We start from the raw sequence: 21,574 nt of genomic DNA on the forward strand, positions 1-21,574 counted from the left end.
GTTTTATAAATAATCTTTTGTGATTTAGATTTTCATGAGGTTAGGAGTAGCTTTGATACCACAATTAGCCTTATTTGTGATATCAGATTTTATTATGTCTTTGGTAATAATTTCTATAGTTGGAAGTTCAGTCTTTAAAAATTTAAGTGGAGTTTATCAGTCCTTGTAGTGGAACTTAATTCTGTATATTTCTTATAGTTAAATTATCATACTCTGAGTACATGTAGTCATACTGTCTTTTCTTTTTGAAAACAATGGATTTTAATTTTGTGTATAAATATTTAATACACAGGGTTTTTTTTTAAATGCAAGTGATTATTTCTGTAATGCATAACCATATTCGATATAATTATATATAATGCCAATGTTTTCTGAGTCCATGAGAAGCTGGTATATTTTAATATAACCATTATTATGTTCCTCCTTTCAGACTCACTATCTTAAAGATATTCTGGAATAGGGCATGAAGGACAATTGTCAATTTTTATAGTGATTACAAATACCAAGCCAATTTTTATGTCATCATTGCATTACAGTCTTTGTCATCAACATCCAGTAGCCTCTGGGATTATCATAACTTTCATTATACATTATCTTAAAATAATTGTAATTTTTTTAATTCACTTAATTTAAAATACCCATGTCATAAAACAGAAAAGGAAATTAATGTTAAATAATTCCAGAAGAGAGAACCAAATTTCGAAACATTTTATTGAACTTAAACCACTCAGTGTTTGTGGGGAAAAAAGTCCCAGATTATATTCCAAAACCAGTTCCAGGTCCAGCTCCTAAGATTCTTCTAATTTCCATGTTTTGGTTGTATAAGTATGAATACTTTCTTATAATCCTTAATATTTTTAATTACTGAAGTGTAATTGACATACAGTGTTTCCCGTGTACAGTATGCTGATTCGATAATTTATGTTAACAGTGCTAATCATATTAAGTGTGTAGTCATCATGTGACGCCATACAATGTCTCTATGACTTAATATTTATTTTATAAGTGGAAGCTGGTATCTGTTAATCCCCTTAATCACCCAACCCCTCCATCCACTTCCTCTGTGGCAACCACCGGCTCTATGTATTTAAGAATCTGTTCGTTTTTCAGTCATTTCACTTATTTTTTTAGATTCCACATATATGTGAAATGATATGGTATTTGTCTGTCTCTGTCTAGCTTATCTCACTTAGCTTAATCCCTCTAGATCCATCCATGTTGTCACAGATGGAAAGGTCTCATTCTTTTCTACAGCTGAATAATATTCCATTGTGTATCCCACACCTTTTTTTTTAATTAAAATATAGCTGACACAGAATTTTATGTTAGTTTCAGGTATACAACATAGTAATTTGACAAGTCTGTACCTTCTGCTATACTCACCGTGGGTGAGTTGTCATTACAGTGCTATTACAATACCATTGATTAACCTTCCCCATGACTTACTCTTTCCGTAACTGGAAACTCATATCTTCCATTCCCATTCATCCATTTTGCCCATCCCCCCACCATACCTCTTCTAGCAACCATCAATTCTCTATTGTCTGTTTCTGCATGGATTTATTAATTTGTTTTGTTTTTTAGATTCCCCTTATAAGTGAAATCATATGATTGTTTTCTCTGACTTATTTTACTTACTATAATACCCTCAGGTCCATTCATGTTGTGCCAATGGCAATGTCTCATCCATTTTTATGGCTGAGTAATATTTCATTGTGTGTGTGTGTGTGTGTGTGTATACACATCTTCTTTATCCATTCATTTATCAGTGGACACTTGGGTTGCTTCCCTATCTTGGCTATTGCAAATAATACTGCAGTAAACATATATTAGTGTTTTTGTTTTCTTTGGGTAAATACCCAATAGTGAAATTATTGGAAAAATGATATTTGTTTTTAATTTTTTGAGGAACCTCCATGCTGTTTTCACAATGGCTGCACCAATTTACATTCTCACCAGCAGTGCATGAGAGTTTCTTTTTATCTACATCCTCACCATCGCTTTTTATTTCCTTTTGATTCTAACCATCCTGATAGGATAAGGTGATTCATCATTGTGATTTTGATTTCCATTTCCCTAATGATTTGTGATGTTCATCATCATTTCGTATGTCTGTTTGCCATCTGTTTGTTGTTTTGTAAAAATGTCTTTTTAGGCCCTCTACCCAGTTTATAATCGGATTGTTTATTTGGTATTGAGTTCTATATAAGTTCTTTATATATTTTAGATATTAACTCCTTATCAGACATATCATTTGCAAATATCTTCTCCCATTCAGTAGGTTGCCTTCTCATTTTGTTGATGGTTTCCTTTGCTGTACATAAGCTTTTTGTTTTGGTATAGTCCCAATAGTTTATTTTTGCTTTTGTTTCCCTTGCCTGAGAAGACACCTTGCTAAGACTGATGTCAAACAGATTGCTTCCTGTGTGTTCTTCTAGGACTTTAATGGTTTCGGGTATCCCATTTAGGTTTTGAGTCATTTTGAGTTTATTTTTCTATGTGGTGTAAGAAAGTGGCCTAGTTTTATTCTTCTATGTGTAGCTGTCTAGTTTTCCCAGTACTATTTGTTGAAGAGACTGTCTTCATTGTATATTTTGCCTCCTTTGTTATAGATTAATTGACCATATAAGCATGGGGTTTTTTTTCTTAACTTTCTCTTCTGGTCTATTGATCTATGTGTCTGTTTTTATGCCAGCACCATACTCTTGGTTAGTATAGCTTATATTTTGAAATCTAGGATTTTGATACAGCCAGCTTTGTTCTCAAGATTGCTTTGGCTGTTCAGGGTCTTCTGTGGTTCCATACAGATTTTAGGATGATTTGTTCTAGTTCAGTGAAAATGCTATTGGTGTTTTGATAGGGTTTTGTCGACTCTGTAGATAGCTTTGGGTAGTATGGACATTTCACAATAGCAGTTCTCCCAGTCCATTAGCATGGTATGACTTTCCATTTTTTTAAATGTCATCTTCAATTTCTATTACAAATGTTTTATACTTTCCAGAGTACAGGTCTTTCGTGTCCTTGGTTAAGTTTATTCCTAAGTATTTCATTCTTTTTGGTGCAGTGGTAAATGGGATTGTTTTCTTTATTTCTCTTTCTGCTACTTCATTGTTAATGTTTAAAACTATAATCAATTTCTGTATATTGTATATCCTGAAATTTTACTGACGTCACTTATCAATTCTAATAGTTTTTTGGTGGAGTCTTTAGGTTTTTCTATATATAATATCTCATCTGCAAATAGTGGCAGTTTTACTTCTTAACAATTTCTATGTCTTTTATCTCTTGTTCTTGCTACAACTAGGACCTCCAGTAGTATGTGGAATAAAAGTGGCAAGACAGCAGTGTACATCCTTGTCTTGTTTTGGATCTTAGAGGAAAAGCTCTCACTGTTTTACGATTGTGTATGATGTTGGTTTGGGGGTTTTTTTTATATATGGCCTTTATTATGCTGAGGTGTGTTCCCTCTAAACCCACTTTGTTGAGAGCTTTTATCATGAATAATGTTGTATTTTGTCAGAGGCTTTTTCTGTATCCATTGAGATGATCATTTGGTTTTTATCCTTTCTCGCAGTAATGTAGTGTATCAAAGTGACTGATAGGTGAATATTGAACCTTCCTTACATCCCTAAAATAAACCCCACTTGACTGTGGTGAATGATCCCTTTAATGTATTGTTGATTGACTGAATAATTTGTTGAGGATTTTTGCATCTATGTTAATAAGAGATATTGGCCTATAATTTACTTTTTTGCGGTATCAGGGTCATACTGGCCTAGTGGAATGTATTTGGAAGGTTTTCTTCTTCCTGTATTTTTTTGGAATAGTTTTAGAATTCACCTGTGAAGCCATCTGCTCCTTGAATCTTGTTTGTTGGAAGTTTTTTGATGACCAGTTCAATTCCTTTAAGAGTTAATTCGTCTGTTCAGGTTTTCTGTTTTTTTTTCCTGATTCAGTTTTGAAAGATATATGTTTCTAGAATATTATCCATTTCTTCTAGGTTGTTCTGTTTGTTGGCATATAATTTTTCATAGTCTTCTCTTAAAATCTTTTGTTTTTCTTTGTTGTTTCTATTTCTTTGTTGTTCTTTGTTGTTTCTTTCTGTTGTTACTTCTCTCAATTCTGATTTGAAGTCCTCTCTTTTTCTTGATGAGTATGGCTAAGCTTTCTCAATTTTGATTATCTTTCCAGAGATCCAACTCTTGGTTGGATCTTTTGTGCTGTATTTTTAGTCTCTCTTTATTCCTGCTCTAATACTTTTTTTTTTTCTTCGACTAACCGTGGGTTTTGTTATTTTTGTTCAGTTTAAGTGTAAGATTGTTTGAGATTTTTCTTGCCTTATTTACAGGTCAGCCTGTATTGCTATAAATTTCCCTCTTAGAATTGCTTTTGCTGCAGCGCATAGATTTTGAACCACTGGCGTTTCCATTTTCATTCGTCTTCATGTATTTTTATTTCCTCTTTGATTTCTTTGTTGACCCCATTGGTTGTTTAGAAGCATGTCTTATAAGGCTGGTGTAGTGGTGATGAAGTCCTTTAATTTTATCTGGGAAGCTCTTTGTCTCTGCTTCAATACTGAATGATAATCTTACCTTAGAGTACTCTTGGTGGTAGGTTGTAGGGTTGCAGGGGGGTTCATTTCCCTTTTCAGGACTTTGAATATATCATGCCACTGCTTTCTGGCCTGCAGCATTTTTGCTGAAAATTCAGCCGATAGCTTTATGGAGTTTCCCTTGTATACAACTTTTTGCTTTTCTTGCCGCTTTAAAATTTTTCCCTTATCTTAAACCCTTGACATTTTAATTATTTTATGTAGTGGTGTGGCTCTCCTTAGGTTCATCTTCTTTTGAACTCTGCTTTCTGAACCTGGATGTCTGTTTCCTTCCCCAGGTTAGGGAAGTTTTCAGCTCTTGTTTCTTCAGATAAGTTTTCTGCCCCTTTTTCTCTCCGCCTGAGACCCCTAAATGCAAATGCTTGCTCAGTTGATATTGTCAAAGAGATTCCTTAATCTCTACTCATTTTTTTTTAATTAAGTAGGCTCCATGTCCAACGTGGGGCTTAAACTCCTGATCCTGAAATCAAGAGTTGCAAGCTCCAGCAACTGAGCCCCTCTACTTATCTTTTTTTTTTTTTCTTTTTTCAAGTTTTATTTATTTAAGTAATCTCTACACCCAGCATGGGGTTTGAACTCATGACCCCAAAATCAAAAGTCACACGATCCAGACTGAGCCCACCCGGCACCTCTCTACTCACTTGTAAAAATGCTTTTTTTCATTTTGCTGTTCAGCTTGGTTGCATTCCATAGCCTGTCTTCAAGATCGATGATCCATTGTTCTGCATCCACTAACCTACTATTGATTCCCCCGGTTTATTTTGCATTTCAGTTATTGTATTCTTCAACTCTGATTGGTTCTTTTTTTGTATTTTCTCTTTGTTGAAGTTCTCACTTAGTTATTCCACTCTTATCTCCAGTCCACTGAGCATCTTTATAATCATTACTTTTAAATTCTTTATCAGACCATTGCTCATCTATGTTTCATTTAGTTCTTTTCCTGCAGTTCTGTCTTAACTCTTTCTTTGGTAGCATATTCTTCTGTCTGTCCAGTCTACTTTACTTTCTGTGCTTGTTTCTATGAATTAGGCAGAACAGCTACTTCTAAACTTGGAGGAATGGTTTTGTGCATGCTAGGGTGTCCTGGGGCTCTCCATCTGGAGGGCACCCTGTGATAGGGTCGCTTGATTCAAGATGGGGCATGGGCCTGGGCATCCTAGGATACTCTCTGTAGGGGGCATTTTGGTAGAACATCTGTAGCCAAAGTGGGCATGGGCAAGGTGGTCCTGGAGCTCTCTGTGCCCAGCGTGCCCTGAGAGGACAGTGAAAGCTGCAATGGATACGGGTTGTGTTTTCTGTATAAAGTATCTTGTCATCTGCAAATTTAACAGTTTTACTTCTTTACAAATTTGGTTGCCTTTCTTTTTCTTCTCTGCTGCAGCTAGGACTTCCAGTACTATGTTGAGTAGAAGTGGTAAGTGTGGGCAGCCGTCTTGCTCCTGATCTCAGAGGAAAAGCTTTCAGTTTTCACCATTGAACGTGTTGTTAGCTGTGGCTTTTTCATATATGGCCTTTGTTACGTTGAGGTATATTCCCTCCTAACCCACCTCATTTTGAGTTTGTATCATAAGCAGAGGTAGAATTTTGTCAGATGCCTTTTCTGCATCCATTGAGATGATCATATGGTTTGTATCCTTCGTCTTATTTATGTGTATCACATTGATTTGCGAATATTGAACCACTCTTGCATCCTTGGAACAAATCCCACTTGATCATGGTGAGTGATCCTTTTAATGTCTTGCTGCATGTTAATATTTTGTTGAGGATATTTGTGTCTGTGTTCATCAGGGATATGGGCCTGTAGTTTTCGTGTTTCACGTGAGGGTATGCTGGCCTCATAGAGTGTATTTGGAAGATTTCCTTTCTCTTCTCTTCTATTTTTTGGAATAGTTTGATAAGTTACATCTTCCTTACATGTTTGATAGAATTCACCCGTGAATCCATCTGGTCCTGGACTTTATTTTGTTCATTGGGTGGTTTTAAATTATTGATTCAATCTCATTACACATGATTGGTCAGTTCAGATATTCTGTTTCTTTCTGATTCTGTTTTGGAAGATTGTTGTGGGAAGTTACTCATTTTTCGTAATATTTTCTTACAATTCATTTTATTCAGTAATGTCAGTTATTCTCTATTTCTGATTTTATTTGACTTTAAGATTTTATTTATTCAACAGTAAGAGAGAGAGAGCAAGTATGAGGAGCAGCAGGCAGAGGGAGAAACAGGCTCCCCGCTGAACAGGGAGGCCGATGTGGGGCTCGGTCTCAGGACTATGACCTAAGCCGAAGGCAGACAACCAACTGAGCCACCCAGGCACCCCAAGTCCTCTTTTTCTTGATGAGTCTAGCTAAAGGCTTATCAATTTTATTTATCTTTTCAGAGAACCAGCTCTTGGTTTCATTGAACTTTTCTATTGTGTTTTTTTTTTTTTTTTTTTTTCTTTTTTTTTTTTTTAGTTGCTATTTCATTTATTTCTGCTCTAGTCTTTTATTATTCCCCTCCTTTCCACTGGCTTTGTTCTTTTTCTAGTTCCTTTAGGTGTAAGGTTAGGTTTTTTGAGGTTTTTCTTATTTCTTGAGTAGGCCTGTATCTCAATAAATTTCCCTCTTAGAACTGCTTTAGCTATGTCCCAAAGATTTTGGACCAGTGCGTTTTATTTCTCTCCATGTATTTTTTTATTTCCTCTTTGATTTTTTTGTTGTTGTTGACCCATTGGTGTTTAGTAGTGTGTTTTTTTAACCTTCATATGTTTTTGCTTGAGTTTTTTCTTGTAATTTACTTCGTGTTTCATACCTTTATGGTCAGAAAAGATACATGATATGATTTCAGACTTTTACAATTATTTAGACTTGTGACCTAAGATAGGATCTGTCCTGGAGAATGTACCATGTGCATTTGAATGTGTATTCAGTTTTTGGATTGAATATTCTGTGTGTATCTGTTCTGTCTGGTCTAATGTGTCATTCAAAGCAACTTTTTCCTTGTTGATTTTCTGTCCACAATATGTATCCACTGTAAGTGGAGTGTTTAAGTCACCTACTATTGTATTACTGCTAATTTCTTACTTTATGACTTTTATTACTGCTTTATGTATTTAGGTGATACTATTTTGGGTGCAGAGATATTTATAATTGTGAAATCCTCTTGTCAAAGTCATCACTTTATCATTCTGTAAGTGCCCTTTGTCTCTTGCTACAGTCTTTGATAAAAGTATTCCTACGAACTCTTCTCTCTCTTCCATTTGCATGGAATATCTTTATCCATACCTTCACTTTTCACTCTGTATGTGTCTTTAAGTCTGAAGCAAATCTCTTGTAAACAAGTTATAGTAGATGGGTCTTCTCTGTTGTTGTTTACCCAGTCACTCTGTGTCTTTTGATTGGAGCGTATAGTTCATTTACCTTTTTTTTGAGAGAGAGAATGAGCGAACCAGGCGCACGCACAGGCAGGCAGCCTCAGAGGGAGAGAGAATCTTAAGCAGGGCGCTATCTCAGGATCCTGAAATCAAGAGTCAGACACTTAACCCACTGAGCTAGGTGCCCCCATATTCCATTTACATTTAAATTAAGTATTCATGGGTGTGTCCTTATTGTCATTTTTGTTAATTGCTTTGTGGTTTGGGGGCTTTTTGTTTTTTGTGGGGTTTTTTGTAGTTCTCTGTCTTTTGTTCTCTTTTGGTTTGATGGCTTTAACATTGTGCTTGGATCCCTTTTTGTTTTTTGTGTGTATCACAGATTTATTTTTGGGTATCGCTGGGTTCATATATAACATTCTGTGTGTATAGCAGTCTGTATAAAATTGATGGCCTCTTACATTTTATGTGTGATTTCATATTTTACCTCTTTGTGTATCCCTTGACTAATTTTTGTAGATGTAATTGATTTTACTATTGTTTTAATCTCCACATTGGCTTAATCTACCACCTTTACTATGTTTGCTTTTACCTTTGAGAATTTTTCTTTTTCCTAATTTTCTTCTCATTATGGCCTTTTCTTTCTACTTAAGAATTCCCTTTATCATTTCTTGTAACGCTAGTTAAGGGGTGATGAATGACTTTAACTTTTGTTTTTCTGGGAAACTTTTTTTTCTCCTTCTGTTCTTAATGGTAACCTCACTGAGTATTCTTGGTTGAAGGTTTTTTCCTTTCAGCACTTTGAATTTATCATGCCGTTCCCTTCTGGCGTCAAAATTTCTAGTGAAAAATGGGGTTTCCCTGATAGTAACTTTTCTCTTGCTTTGCTTTTAAGATTCTCCCTTTGTCTTTAATCTTTGATATTTTCATTATTATGTGTCTTGGTGTGGACCTCCTTTGGTTTATTTTGTTAGGGTTTCTTTTCCCAGATTAAGGAAGTTTTCAACTATTTAATATTTTATATTTTAATAATTTTTAAAATGAGTTTTCTGACCCCTTGTTTTTCTCTTTTCTTTCTGGTATCCCTATAATGTGAATGTGTTACACTGGATGATATTGCATATTTCCCATAACCTGTTGTCATTTTTTATTCTTTTTGATGTTTGGCTTGGTTACTTTCCATTACCTTGTCTTCTAGATTGCTGATCCATTCTGCATGGTCATGTGCTGTTGATTCCTTCTAGTGTAGTTTTCATTTTAGTTATTGAATTCTTCAACTCTTCCTGGTTCTTTTTTATATCTTGTCTCTTTGTTAAAGTTGTCACTGTTCGTCTACTCTTCTCAAGTCCACTGAGCAGCTTTATGATTATTAAAGTTTCTTCAGGCATATTGCTTATCTGTTTCATTTAGCTCTTTCACTGTGATTTTCGTCCTATTCTTTCATTTGGGACATATGCCTCTGTCTCCTCATTTTGTCTTTGTGTGTGTGTGTGTGTGTGTGTTAGGTCAGCTATACCTTTTGGTCTTGAAAGTAGTTTCCTTGTGGGCTGCCTGGGTGGCTCATTTAAGCAGCTGCCTTTGCCTCAGGTCATGATCCTAGGGTCCTGGGATTGAGTCCCGCATCAGGCTGCCTACTCAGCAAGGGAGCCTGCTTCTCCTTCCCCCCAATTGTGTGCACGTGCTCTGACAAATAAAATCTTTAAAAATAAAAAAAGTAGTTACCTTGTGAAGAAGTGGTCTTTGGTGCTCTAGAATCACAGTCCATTCTTTTCACCAGAACCAAGTGCTCCAGGGTTATCCCCTCTGTGGACTGCGTGTGCCCTCCTTTTATGGTTGAGCTGTGATTGCCCTCAGCTTAGCTGATTGCAGTCACCCACTCTGCCTCCTGTGGGGGCAGGGTTTGCTCCCCATGCTGTTGAGAGGCCCACCTGTGGCTGATGGGGGCTCATTGGCAGGTGGAGCCAGCAGTCATCCTAGCTGTCCACAGTTAGCCTCTCTGCCACAGCTGCAGCCACACAGGGCTTCCTCCCTGTTCAACCAGCTAAGAGGCTCAGCTTCATGAAGTGCAGTCATGCTGGGGTGAGGGGTTATCTCTTCCCCTCCCCAGGGCAGGAGTCACTCTGAGTGGCCCTGTGGGCCTAATGTTTTATCGTTCGTAGTAGCATGAAAAGTAATGATGACAATTCCTTCTTAAGCATGAGTCTTATAATGTTAAGCATATTTGTGTGTCTCAAAAAAAAGTTTCCCTAATTATAAAATTTTTCAGCTTGACAGGTAGCAAAGGTCTGTGCTACAACTATTGAACTCTACTTTTGTAGTATAGAAGCAGCCATAAACAATATTTAAATAAGTGTGGCTTCGTGCCAGTAAAACTGTACTTACTAAAGCAGCAGCCTAAACTGTGGACCTCAGTCTATAGTTTGCCAGTTCCTTATTAGGATCATATACCTTTGAAGGTACACAAATTTTAAAATAGCGTAGAACTTAGATAGCAAATAGGTTTTTACTTCTTACTTCTCAAACCAACTATGATTGCACTTCTCATACCAACTTCTCATGCCAGTAATGCCTAGGATTATGAGGCTACATTAAAGTTTTACTAGAGGTAGTATCATTCATTAGTATTCACTTCATCAGTTTTTCTCATTTATAAAATAGGTAGCGGTTTGAAATTAGTAAAAACCCACCTTATAAGACTGTTTTGAGGATTAAATAACACACCTAAATCACTTAGTTTGTGTGTGGCACCAACAAATACAGAGTAGACCATTCACTAGTTCTATGAATACTTGAATGCTTTACTGTATGTCAAGCACTATTTCAGTACGGAGGATATTAAATGGTGGGTATTATTTTTGTAACATACTCTTTTTAGGTAATAAATTTCCATCAGTAACCATCAGGCATTTCTTTACTCCTTTATTTGCCATCTTTAAAAAAATAAAAGCCGCTCAAATCAGTATATCAGTTATAGCTGCAGCCTGACTTCTCATAATATGCAGGGGTTTGTTTATTTGCTGCCAGCTGTTCTTCTGCCTATGACATTCTGATTTCTGTTTCTACCATTTTACCTCCTGGTGGTTAAATCTTACTTGACTCTAGCATTTGAAACTCTCTTCCCTTCACTTCTGTGAATTTGATACCTCCTAGTTTTTCCTCCATCTAACAAGCTTTCCCTTATCCTTTCCTCGCATCTCATCTGCCACCCACCTTTCAAATGTTAGTTGTAGTCAGGGTCTATCTTTATATTTTCTTCTTTTCTTACTCTCTTGAATGTCCCACTCCCTCAGTTCCAATTATAGTATTTACCTGATGACTCCTAATCTATATTTCTAGGTCACACCTGTTAGAAATCATATTTCTGACTGCAAGCGGACATTTTCGTTTGTATGATCTGATAGATACCTTAAGCCTATGTACATATGAATCATCTGAAAATCTTGTTCAATGTAGAGTAAATTCTGTAAATTTGGGCTGGATCCTGAGATTCTGCATTTCTAGTAATCCTCCAGGCTGTGGCCCACATTTTTGGTAGAGAGGCCTTAAACCCAACATATCCAAAAACTGAATTAATACTCTTCTCTTATAAAAGTATACCATCTTCTTTTCCTGTTTCCACAAATGGCAATATCACCAAGCAAAAGCATAAAACACAAGAATCGTGACTAACCTTTATTTCACACTTTATACCCAGTTAGTCACCAAATGGTATCTCTTCCCCTCCTTAAGAACTTTCAAATCCTACTCCTTTGGCCTTCTCTGTGATTTTAATCAAGCCTTTGGCATCTTTCTCCAGAAGGATTACTTACTTGTTATCTGGTCTAGGTATCTCTGTTCCCTTTTCTTACTTTAGTTGTGTCCTCTACACAACTACCAAAAAGACCTTTTCCAGTAGACAGATTTGATTTCTGTGGCCCTCTATAGTTCCCCATCACATACAGAATAAATGTCAAACTCAGTAGCTTCACAATTCAAGACCCATCACAACATGCTTTTCTTGACTGTCGTTCACACCTGTATTTCACATGCACAACTATCTGCATTTCTCTGAATGCTGACCTCTAAGGCTTCGCATACACTGCATGTTCCTCCTGACTTATGCCCCTTTCAGTTCTTGTGGCAGACTGCTATTCAAAACTCAGTCCAAACATTTTTTGTGGCCTTTAGAATTTTTCACTTTAGCTTTTATATTCCACAGTTGCCACGTAATATTATAATGTATTTATTTGACTTGACTTTTGCCTCTACCAAATTAGGAACTCTTAAAGCCCATTATTATTTTTTTTTGTCATTAATATACCCAGAATCTATCTAACACTGCTCCTCACATTAAGAAGGATTCAAGTATTTATTGAATGGATGAATGGATTTACAAAATTTATCTAATTCAAGGGTGCCCCCACTTTCGACAAATGGGAATTAGGTGAAAAGCCTGTGTTTACATTGGTTAATATATCCCTGATGAATTTATAATCTTCAAACATTCTTTTTCTGACTATCTTTCCATACTAAGTAATCGTATCTTTAGTTTGTCTTGTCTTCGTTGTTGTACCTCCAGTCTCCTCAGATTCTTTCAGTTATTTAAGTTGCTCTTCTGTGAATGTTTTCATGTGCTTCTAAATTGTCTTGTTGGGAAGACCCAAATGACTCATAATTCTATACTCCAGATGGTTTGTATACAATAGTAAATTTTCTTATTTTAGAGATACTCTTTTAGGCACCCAGAAGCTTCCTTGAGCATAGTTGAGAATTCATTTCTATTGTTTGTTGTTGGCCATTCTCATTTGACATTTTTTTTTAGAACATATTCTGATTCAACTGGTTATTTTTCTCAACGGAAAAACATCTGTCATTCCTTATAATTTTATGTGATAGTTCACAAGTCTTAACCATACTTTCTATAAGCCCTTAAAATCAAATTAAATCTTAAAACCAGTAGAGTGCATTGTATTAACTACTTGTAATGTGATCAAAGGTATATCATTACATCTAGCCAAGTATTTCATCTTTTTTATTTATATTTTCACTTATTTTGAAAGTAAATTAATTCAGACATTTTTCTTTAACCTCAAGACATATCCTTCCTATTATCTCATCATCCCTAATTTTATCCTCTTTTTGGAATGAGGAGGATAGTTTTTTGTTGTTTTTTTTTTTTAATATTGTTTATAGCTACCTCTGAAGAGTCTGAATTAGAAGAGTTCTACAAGTTTCTCAGTAATACGTAGAGCAAAACTAAGCTCCTCTTCAGGGGAGCTGTGCAAATGACCTGCTGGTAAGAATCCAGAATGAAAAGCTGAAACATTTCATGTGTTTTTCTAATCACTTCTGTATATTTGATCACTTTAAAGTACTACTCACAAAACGGCCTTTATTAGTTGGCATAAGAACATTTTCTGGAAATGCAATAACCGTTTTGGTTTTTTTGGTTTTTTTTTTTTTTTTTTAGATTTAATTTATTTACTTGTCAGAGCAAGCAGAGAGAGCAGCAGGCTCCCTGCTGAGCAAGGAGCCCATTGTGGGACTCCATCCCAGGACCCAGGGATCATGACCTGAGCCAAAAGCAGATGCTTAACCAACAGCCACCAGGCATCACAATGACTGGATTTCTTTAGGAATCTTCAAACTGATGTTATTGAGCTATTTTTAAAATAGCAGAAAGTAAACTAGAAAAGAAGTTCCTGTGAGTCTTTCTACAAGTTTTATACTCTCATATAGCCTATCCTAGTGCCACGTGTACATAAAAGCACTCAAGTATTAAAAGATTAATTCACGGCTTGTAAAATGTGAGTGGCTACCACAGGGTGTTTAACGGATATTCCCCTCATTCAACATTAGGAGGTATTGTAGATCTGTGCTTAGCAGAGCAAAGAACTGATGAAAATAGTCATTAGTGACTCCTTTTAATTTATTCATTTCAGCCTATTAAAAATCTTTTGAATAAATGAAAGTTATTAAATGTGCTAGGCTCTATTAATGGATGCAAAAAAGACATAAGAACAGTTCTTTTCCCCTAGAGAAGTTTCTTACACAGTAGACAACACACGTAGTGTAGGTCATGTTTTGCACAGGTGTACATATAGCATTTGCAGAAAGGATGGTATAAAATACAACAGGATATCATGAGCTTGTTTGGGGATTCAGGAGGCTGCAGAGTATCAAATCCTAAAGGAAGGAGTTAATAGAGAAGAAATTCTAATAGACTAACAATCAGCTTTATTTTGAACTAAATTTTGTAGGGGAAGTGTAGATAGGATATCTGCGTCTCTTCCAACAAGTTCTTAATCTTTAAATAAAGACCTTCGTAATGAAATGTCTATAATGCTATTGCTAGTTAATTGTAAGTTTAAGAAATAAGTTCTCAGAAGCATGTATGTCACCATAAAATCTAAGAACTATCAAGTATATATATGAAATATCTACTTGTATTTTAGAAAAATGTGTTCTAAATTTAACTTGAACAGTTTTATATTATCATTACTAAAAAATTGGTAAAATGTTAGATCAACAATCCAAAAAAGGAAAAACATTGATTTAAAACTTCCCCAAGGGGTACCTCGGTGGCTCAGTTGGTAAAGTGTCTGCCTTCGGCTCAGGTCATGATCCCAGAGTCCTAGGATCAAGCCCCCATTGGGCTCCCTGCTCAGAGGACAGCCTGCTTCTCCCTTTCCCTCTGCTGCTCCCCCTGCTTGTGCTCTCTCTCTCACTCTTTCTCTGTCAAATAAAATCTTCTAAAAAAATTTTTTTTTTAAATAAAACTCCCCCAAACCCTGTGCTCCAGATATAACCCCCTATTGAAATAATAGTTAACGTTTTTTAAAGGTTATGTGTATTTGTGCCAGGCATTTTGTATTTGCTAGCTCAATTTTTTTAAGATTTTGAATAAATATATTAAAGTATTTTTTTGTAAAAACCAGAGGAAACAAACTGATCTCAAACTTGCTTTTTATATGTGAGTTTGCTTCTATGTCACTAAATAGATTAATTTTTAATGATTGGATGCATTCTGTGGTGTGGTCCACATTAATTTATTTAACCTGTAGCTTCTTTTATTTTGGCTTTTAATAATCAACATTTATATTTTACTCTCAGGTCTACAGGTCAGTTCTGGTTCAGTTACATTTGGCTAAGTTAGCTGGACATGGCTCCAGGCTAAGGGTTGGGATCAGTTGTGCTTCACATATCTTCTCCTTCTAGAATTTGGCCTAAATGGCCAATGATTACATAGAACATGGAAGATGGTAGGAGCACAAAGGGAAAAACAGAAATCATGACATCTCTTAACTTGTACTTGTAACTGCCATGCTGTCACTTCTACCATATTGAATCTGCCAATGGAAGACTTTTGACCAAGCCCAAGGTCAACGGAGTGGGAAAGTCAATGGATAGAGAATGGAAGAGTGAATATTTTCCAAACTATAATTAATCTACTATACTTAGTAAAACTGCTTCTGAAAATATATAAAAACATCCAGGCATTTTGACTACAAATAGATTTTTACCCCATTAACTGGTTTTATGCTTCTTACACATTTAAATTTTTTCCAAATTTCTAGGTGTGGTTAGCAGGACCTTATATAATTTCCTCAGAATAAAGAAATGCCCAGCAGGGGACTTTCAGATTTAAAGAACATGTACATTTTAAGACTTTGGGTTCATTTTGCTAAATACCTCTCTGGAAATACGTCTCTATTTATATTTCTCCCTCAAGTAACCCCCAGGAAAATCCCTCTTTCCACCCCCTCTAACCTTAAAAATTCTTTTAGCTTTTGGCACTCTGAGGGTACGTCATTGTTTTGACATTTGATTTTTAGGGAGGATGAACATTTATTTCATATGTTTTTTGACCATTTGTATATTTATACATTATATGCTCCTGTCCTTAGTCCATTTGTCCACCTAGCATATATTTAATAATTTATGAGAACTTTTATACATTGTTAGAGATTTTCCCCAGTATATCATTTTTACTTTTAATTTTGTCTCTAGTGGTGTTTAACTGTCCTGAAGTTTTCATTTATTGTATAGGCATATCAATAAAGCATTTCCTCTATGGTCATAGTTAGGAAGAGGAGTTTGTATTCTGTATTGAAGTTGTGTATGTTAACTTCCGTGTGATACTTAACCACAGCTGAAATCATTAGTGTGATCACTGGGTTAGCATCTTTCTTCCTCACCAGACTGTAAGTTCCGTAAGAGCAGGAATCATGTTTTGTGTAGCTTTATCGCTGTCGCCTGGCATACGGATAGGTCTGCAATAAGTATTTGTTGAATTGAATTGAAAATCTAAATCCATCAGGAATTCATTTTGATACAAGATAGAAAAACAGGTACCTATATCCTATTTTTCCCCAAATAGTTTGACAAGTTTTCTCCAACGTGTTAAAAAATTCACACCTACAGCCCCCAGACGCACACACATAATCATATTCTCCTTCCCTCTCTGATTTGATAGTTTTACCATATTGAACAATGTATGGAGATATTTGAATCTATAAAGATTTCCTAATCTGTTTTATCTATTCTGGTATCGGTATCACATCATCTATTAACAATGGAACAGGTTGTCCTCCCATATTTCACTTTTTCTAAACACCCAGACTTCTTACACATTTACTTTTATCACAGAGCTTTACTACCAAGCCCTCAGAATGCCATTAGGATTTGGGATTTTGATTACGTTTGAAACAATTAACATCTATTAAAATATTTATTCTTCTCATTGAATAGTATGTATGATATGCCTTTCCGTTTATTTATGTTTGAATTTCCTTAGTTTTATTCTATAGGATCTAATGTTTTATTGAGTGTATTTGTACTTTTTGTATTAATCTTTGTAGCTAGAGTTTTGAAGTGAATAATTGGAATTTTTTTTTCTTAAGCTTTTGTCAGGAGTGATAAACCCAAACTATTCAGAGGACTACAAATCAAGGTAAGAGGATTTTAATGGAATTCCTTTTTCCAGTATTTTTTTAATTAAAATATTTTAAGTTTTTTTAATACCTTAGAGTCATTTTAGATATGCAGAAAAATTGATTCAGAAGTACACTGTTCCCATATCTACCTCCTCCCTCTTCGTATCCTCCCACCCAGTTTCCCTTATTAACATCTTGTATTTATGTGGTACAATTGATGAACCAATATTGATACATTAACTAAATTCCCTAGTTTGCTTTAGGATTTTTTTGTATTGTGTAGTCTAGGTTTGACAAATGTATATAATACCGTGTATACACCCTTACGGGATCTTACTTGCCCTAAAAATCTCCTGTGCTACCTATTCATACCTCTTCCTCCCCCAAACCCCTGGCAACCACTAGATCTTACTGTCTGTAGTTTACCTTTTGCAGAAGGTCATATGGTTGAAATCATACAGTATGTATGGCTTCTTGGACTGAGAGATATGCAATTAAGTTTCTTCCCATATCTTCCTTATAGCTAGATAGCTCATTTCTTTCTTTTTTTTTTTTAAGATTTTATTTATTTATTTGACAGAGATAGAGACAGCCAGCGAGAGAGGGAACACAAGCAGAGGGAGTGGGAGAGGAAGAAGCAGGCTCATAGCAGAGGAGCCTGATGTGGGGCTCGATCCCATAATGCCAGGATCACGCCCTGAGTCGAAGGCAGACGCCTAACCGCTGTGCCACCCAGGCGCCCCTAGATAGCTCATTTCTTAACACTAAATAGTATGAATAGTCTGTTGTACCATGGTTTTTATATTCACCTTTGGAAGGACATCTTGAGTGTTTCCAGTTCTGGGCATTTATGAGTAAAGCTGCCGTACACGTTTTTGTGTAGGCATAAGTTTTCAACGTATTACCTAGAAGCACAATTGCTAGATCATATAGTAAGATTGTTTAGCTTTGTAAGAAATTCCCAATCGGGCTTCTAAATTGGCTGTATTGTGTTGCATTCCCACCAGTTATGAGAGTGTCTGTGGTTCCCCATCTTCACTAGCACTAAGTACTGTCCGTGCCTGGCATTTTAGCCATTCGAAGAAGTACATGGTATTATCTCATTGTTTTATTTTGCAATTCCCTAATTGAGCATCTTTTCATAAGCCTCTTTGCCATCTGTGGATCTTCTTTTGGGTATCTGTTCAGCTCTTTAGCCCACTTTTTAAGTTTTTAATTGTGATAAATACATAATATTAAATTTACCATCTTTTTAAACATACAGTTCAGTGCTGTTAAATATATTCACTGTTGGGCAGTGGATCTCTGGAATTTCTTCATCTTCCAAAACTGAAACCCTATACCTATTAAACACTAATTCCCCCTCTCCCCACCTTGCAGCCCTTTGACCAGCTACCCTTCTGCTTTGTTTCTGTGACTCATTATTTTAGATTCTTCATAGGAGTTGAATCCTACAGTATTCGTCCTTTCATGGCTGGCTTATTTCACTTAGCATGAGGTTGCCAGGGTTCATCCACCTTGAAGCACGTGGCGGGCGGCATGCTTTTTCTCCATCTCTTGATATAATATTTTTCTTATTTAGCCTATTGGTGGGGATATTAATTGACAATCTTGATACCAACAGGTATTTTTCTTTTCAGAGGTAAACGTAATTATTTAGTTTTTTGAAATCCTGTAGGACCTATTATGTTCTATCTACAAGCCTTTTTTGTTACTATTAAATTGGATAAAGCTGGATTGAATTATTTGGGTTTTGGTTGAGGCTGAGAAGGCTCTTCTAAGCAGATAAAAATGATGTGCTTTTCTTTTTGTAGTATGTTCGTGGTTCAGATCCTGTATTAAAGCTTTTGGATGACAACGGGAACATTGCTGAAGAATTAAGCATCCTCAAATGGAACACAGACAGTGTAGAAGAATTCCTGAGTGAAAAGTTGGAACGCATATAAATCTTGCTTCAATTTTGTCCTATCCTTTTGTTACTTTATCAAATGAAATACTCCAGTACCTAGAGAATATTCTAGTTTTGCTTCCTTCCTTTGATCACTCTCTGTGAGGCATTAAACATCTCATTAACAATTGAAGGGGCAGCACAGCCCATGGTATCTAAGGAGTTGGCAAGCTTAACACAACCCAGTTTTCATAAATTTCCATCCTTCCACATTTGTTGATACCACTACCAAAATGCTTTGTAATAGAGTTGGCTAATTATGCAAATGATAGTGTGTAATAATTGGTCCAGTTTTACGAACAGCAGATTTTTAGATGAGGGAGGTTAATAGCGGAGATGCCTACTGCGCCTCATGCATGTGCCGTGTGCTCTTTGAAAGCAACAGCAGAACTACAAAGCAAACAAGAGCCGCGGAGCCTCAACAGATTGCCTGCTTCTCATTCTCCCAGCTTTCCTTTTACTAGAAATGTTATAGTTCATAATGAATGTGTTGCATTAAAACTTTATGGCTTCGTTATTGTAAAACAGATTCAAGATCTACAGTAAGAGTGAAACATTCACAGAGATTCGCATTAATGAAGACTACACAGAAAACCTTCAGGAGGATTTGTGTGGATCTGATATTTAGCAAATTTTTGTGCTTCACACCCTTACAGAAAAACAAAAACTGATCATTTGTTTAAGACCAAAATATAAATAAAGTTTCAAAAAAAATCGAGAATTTGAAATCCTTCTGATTTGTCCTCTCATGTTTAAAAATATCACATTTCTTAGTGCATTTTTATTTTTTCATAGAAGCCCTATTTCATCCAAAATGTTAAAATGGCTACAGTGTTTCAAAGTTGTTGTGGGTAACATTGCTTTATACTTGTCTAGCAGTTTCTCAAAGTGCTTTTAGCTGTGAATACATTTTTTTATTGATATCTCCTTTAAGGAATAGCTCCTAAAATGCAGAATTTTTATGAGCCATTAAAAATGATTTTTCTTGCTTGATCTTCTGTCTGGTGGTTCACTAAGAACAACATTCATCCAATGAATTTAGGTCATTTAAACCTCTTATCAAATTGGTCTAATCTTGTGTCAGCTTAATCTCAGGGTAAATTCTTATATTCTAGAAACTTTAAAAATAAAAAATTAAGAATTAAACCATGTTAATGAAGGATATTTGGAAGTCTTTAGAGACGCTACCAGGAAATGCTAATGGAATATTTTTAAGAGATTGGTTATTATTACTAGCATTTTGTATTATGTCATATTTTAAATTAAGTATATTTGTAAAGCCATGAAGAGAATAAACCCTAGGCAAGTTGGTTAATCAAAATAAAATACTATGAGAGTCTTGGCAAACAGACTAAGTTCTATTTATTTTTGATCATTTAGAGTAGTGGGGAGAGCCATGGTTTTGATAGTACGACACCCTGGACGGTGTGGCACAAATCCCATGGCTGTTATTACTTCAGAACAAGAGGGATGTGCAGCCAGTCAGAACAGTAGGAGAAGTAGCATGAGATGGTGCCACCACACGCAGATGAACAGTAGGACAGAAGGGATGAAACTTCAAAACTTCTGGGATTGGCACGGGAACCTAATTGGACTGCTATCTGGGCAGGAAGAGCCAGTTAAATGAGTGCTGGCATCAGTTTAAAAAGAAAAGTGAAGAGACGCTTAAAAACTATATTCAAGTTGTTATAAGAGATCAAAAGAGGCTGAAGAACCCCATAGTATCTTAGAGCTTGAAGTTCCTGAGCTGATGAATAACCGTGTACCCACCAAGCTCTACTATTTTAATTGGGAGGTTCAAATTAGTTCCAACTATTTTTCACCAATTCCAATCAAAGAACAGCTAAAAGCTCTTTTTTTAAAAAAAAAAAGACAAATGATTACCAGGAGAGAGAACTTCTGATCCAAAAAGTGCCATTTTATAGCCCAGTTCTGAAACTTGATTAAGCTGCTTCTGGTTCACAAATATGGATATGTAATGCTTGGTATTTATAAATTTGTTCCCCCTGCCAAAATGTTACTTATAAACCTAAAACAGTTAATTTATCTCTAAATTCCTGAATTTGGCAAAAGCCTCTTCTAAAAGGAACTATGAACAAAAACTGACATTTCCTGTTTTAAGAGGATTTGAGGCTTAAAACCTAATCTAAAATTAAAGATAAAATGCAAAAAAAAAAAAAAAAACTTGTGAAAGCAAATACTGCAAAACTTTGGAAATTAAAATTTGCCTTCCCTTATATGTGAAAGCAAATACACGGGAAGGAGGAGTACAGATTCCAGATATGAGCACAACGAGGTAAGTATTTCTTTTACTTGAAAATTAAAATGCCTTTTAACTACATTCTGTGGTGACAGAGGACTTGCCCTGGGAAAGGCCTGCATTTGTGATCAAAAATTCAGAGTAGACTTACTGCATGTCTTACCTTCAAACTGCCCCTTTGCCAGAAATCAGTAACATGAGACATGGTTAGTTTTATTTCCTCTGCATTTCTAAATAAGAATAATTGTGTGCAGCCTCTATAACTAGTCCTTTCCTGTCAGCCACTCATTAAACGTCTTTTACAAATACAGCCATTTTATCCAGCATTATGAAAAGATTGAAGTTTAGCCCTAAAAAAAAAAAAAAATCGGTAGACAAACTAAGCTAAGCTACAGTTGATCCTTATTATTCGTGAATTCCATATTTACAAATACACCTACTCATTAAAATTATCTGTAACCCCACAATCATAATACCCAGGGTACTT

General features: G+C 35.7%; 1 protein-coding gene across 1 annotated transcript in view; it reads left to right on the top strand.

Moving 5' to 3' along the window:
• Nucleotides 1–19,820, top strand: part of SELENOF (selenoprotein F) — a 50,857-nt gene extending 31,037 nt beyond the window's left edge. Inside the window, exons 4-5 of the mRNA XM_008690635.2 lie at nt 16,847–16,896; nt 18,694–19,820. Coding sequence (XP_008688857.2) covers nt 16,847–16,896; nt 18,694–18,825 — 182 coding nt within the window. The 3' untranslated portion in view covers nt 18,826–19,820. The remainder of the gene's footprint in view (nt 1–16,846; nt 16,897–18,693) is intronic.
• Nucleotides 19,821–21,574: the final 1,754 nt, after the last annotated feature.

Source organism: Ursus maritimus, unplaced genomic scaffold, assembly GCF_017311325.1.
Source record: "Ursus maritimus isolate PB19 unplaced genomic scaffold, ASM1731132v1 scaffold_12, whole genome shotgun sequence".
NCBI classification, from domain to species: Eukaryota; Metazoa; Chordata; class Mammalia; order Carnivora; family Ursidae; genus Ursus; species Ursus maritimus.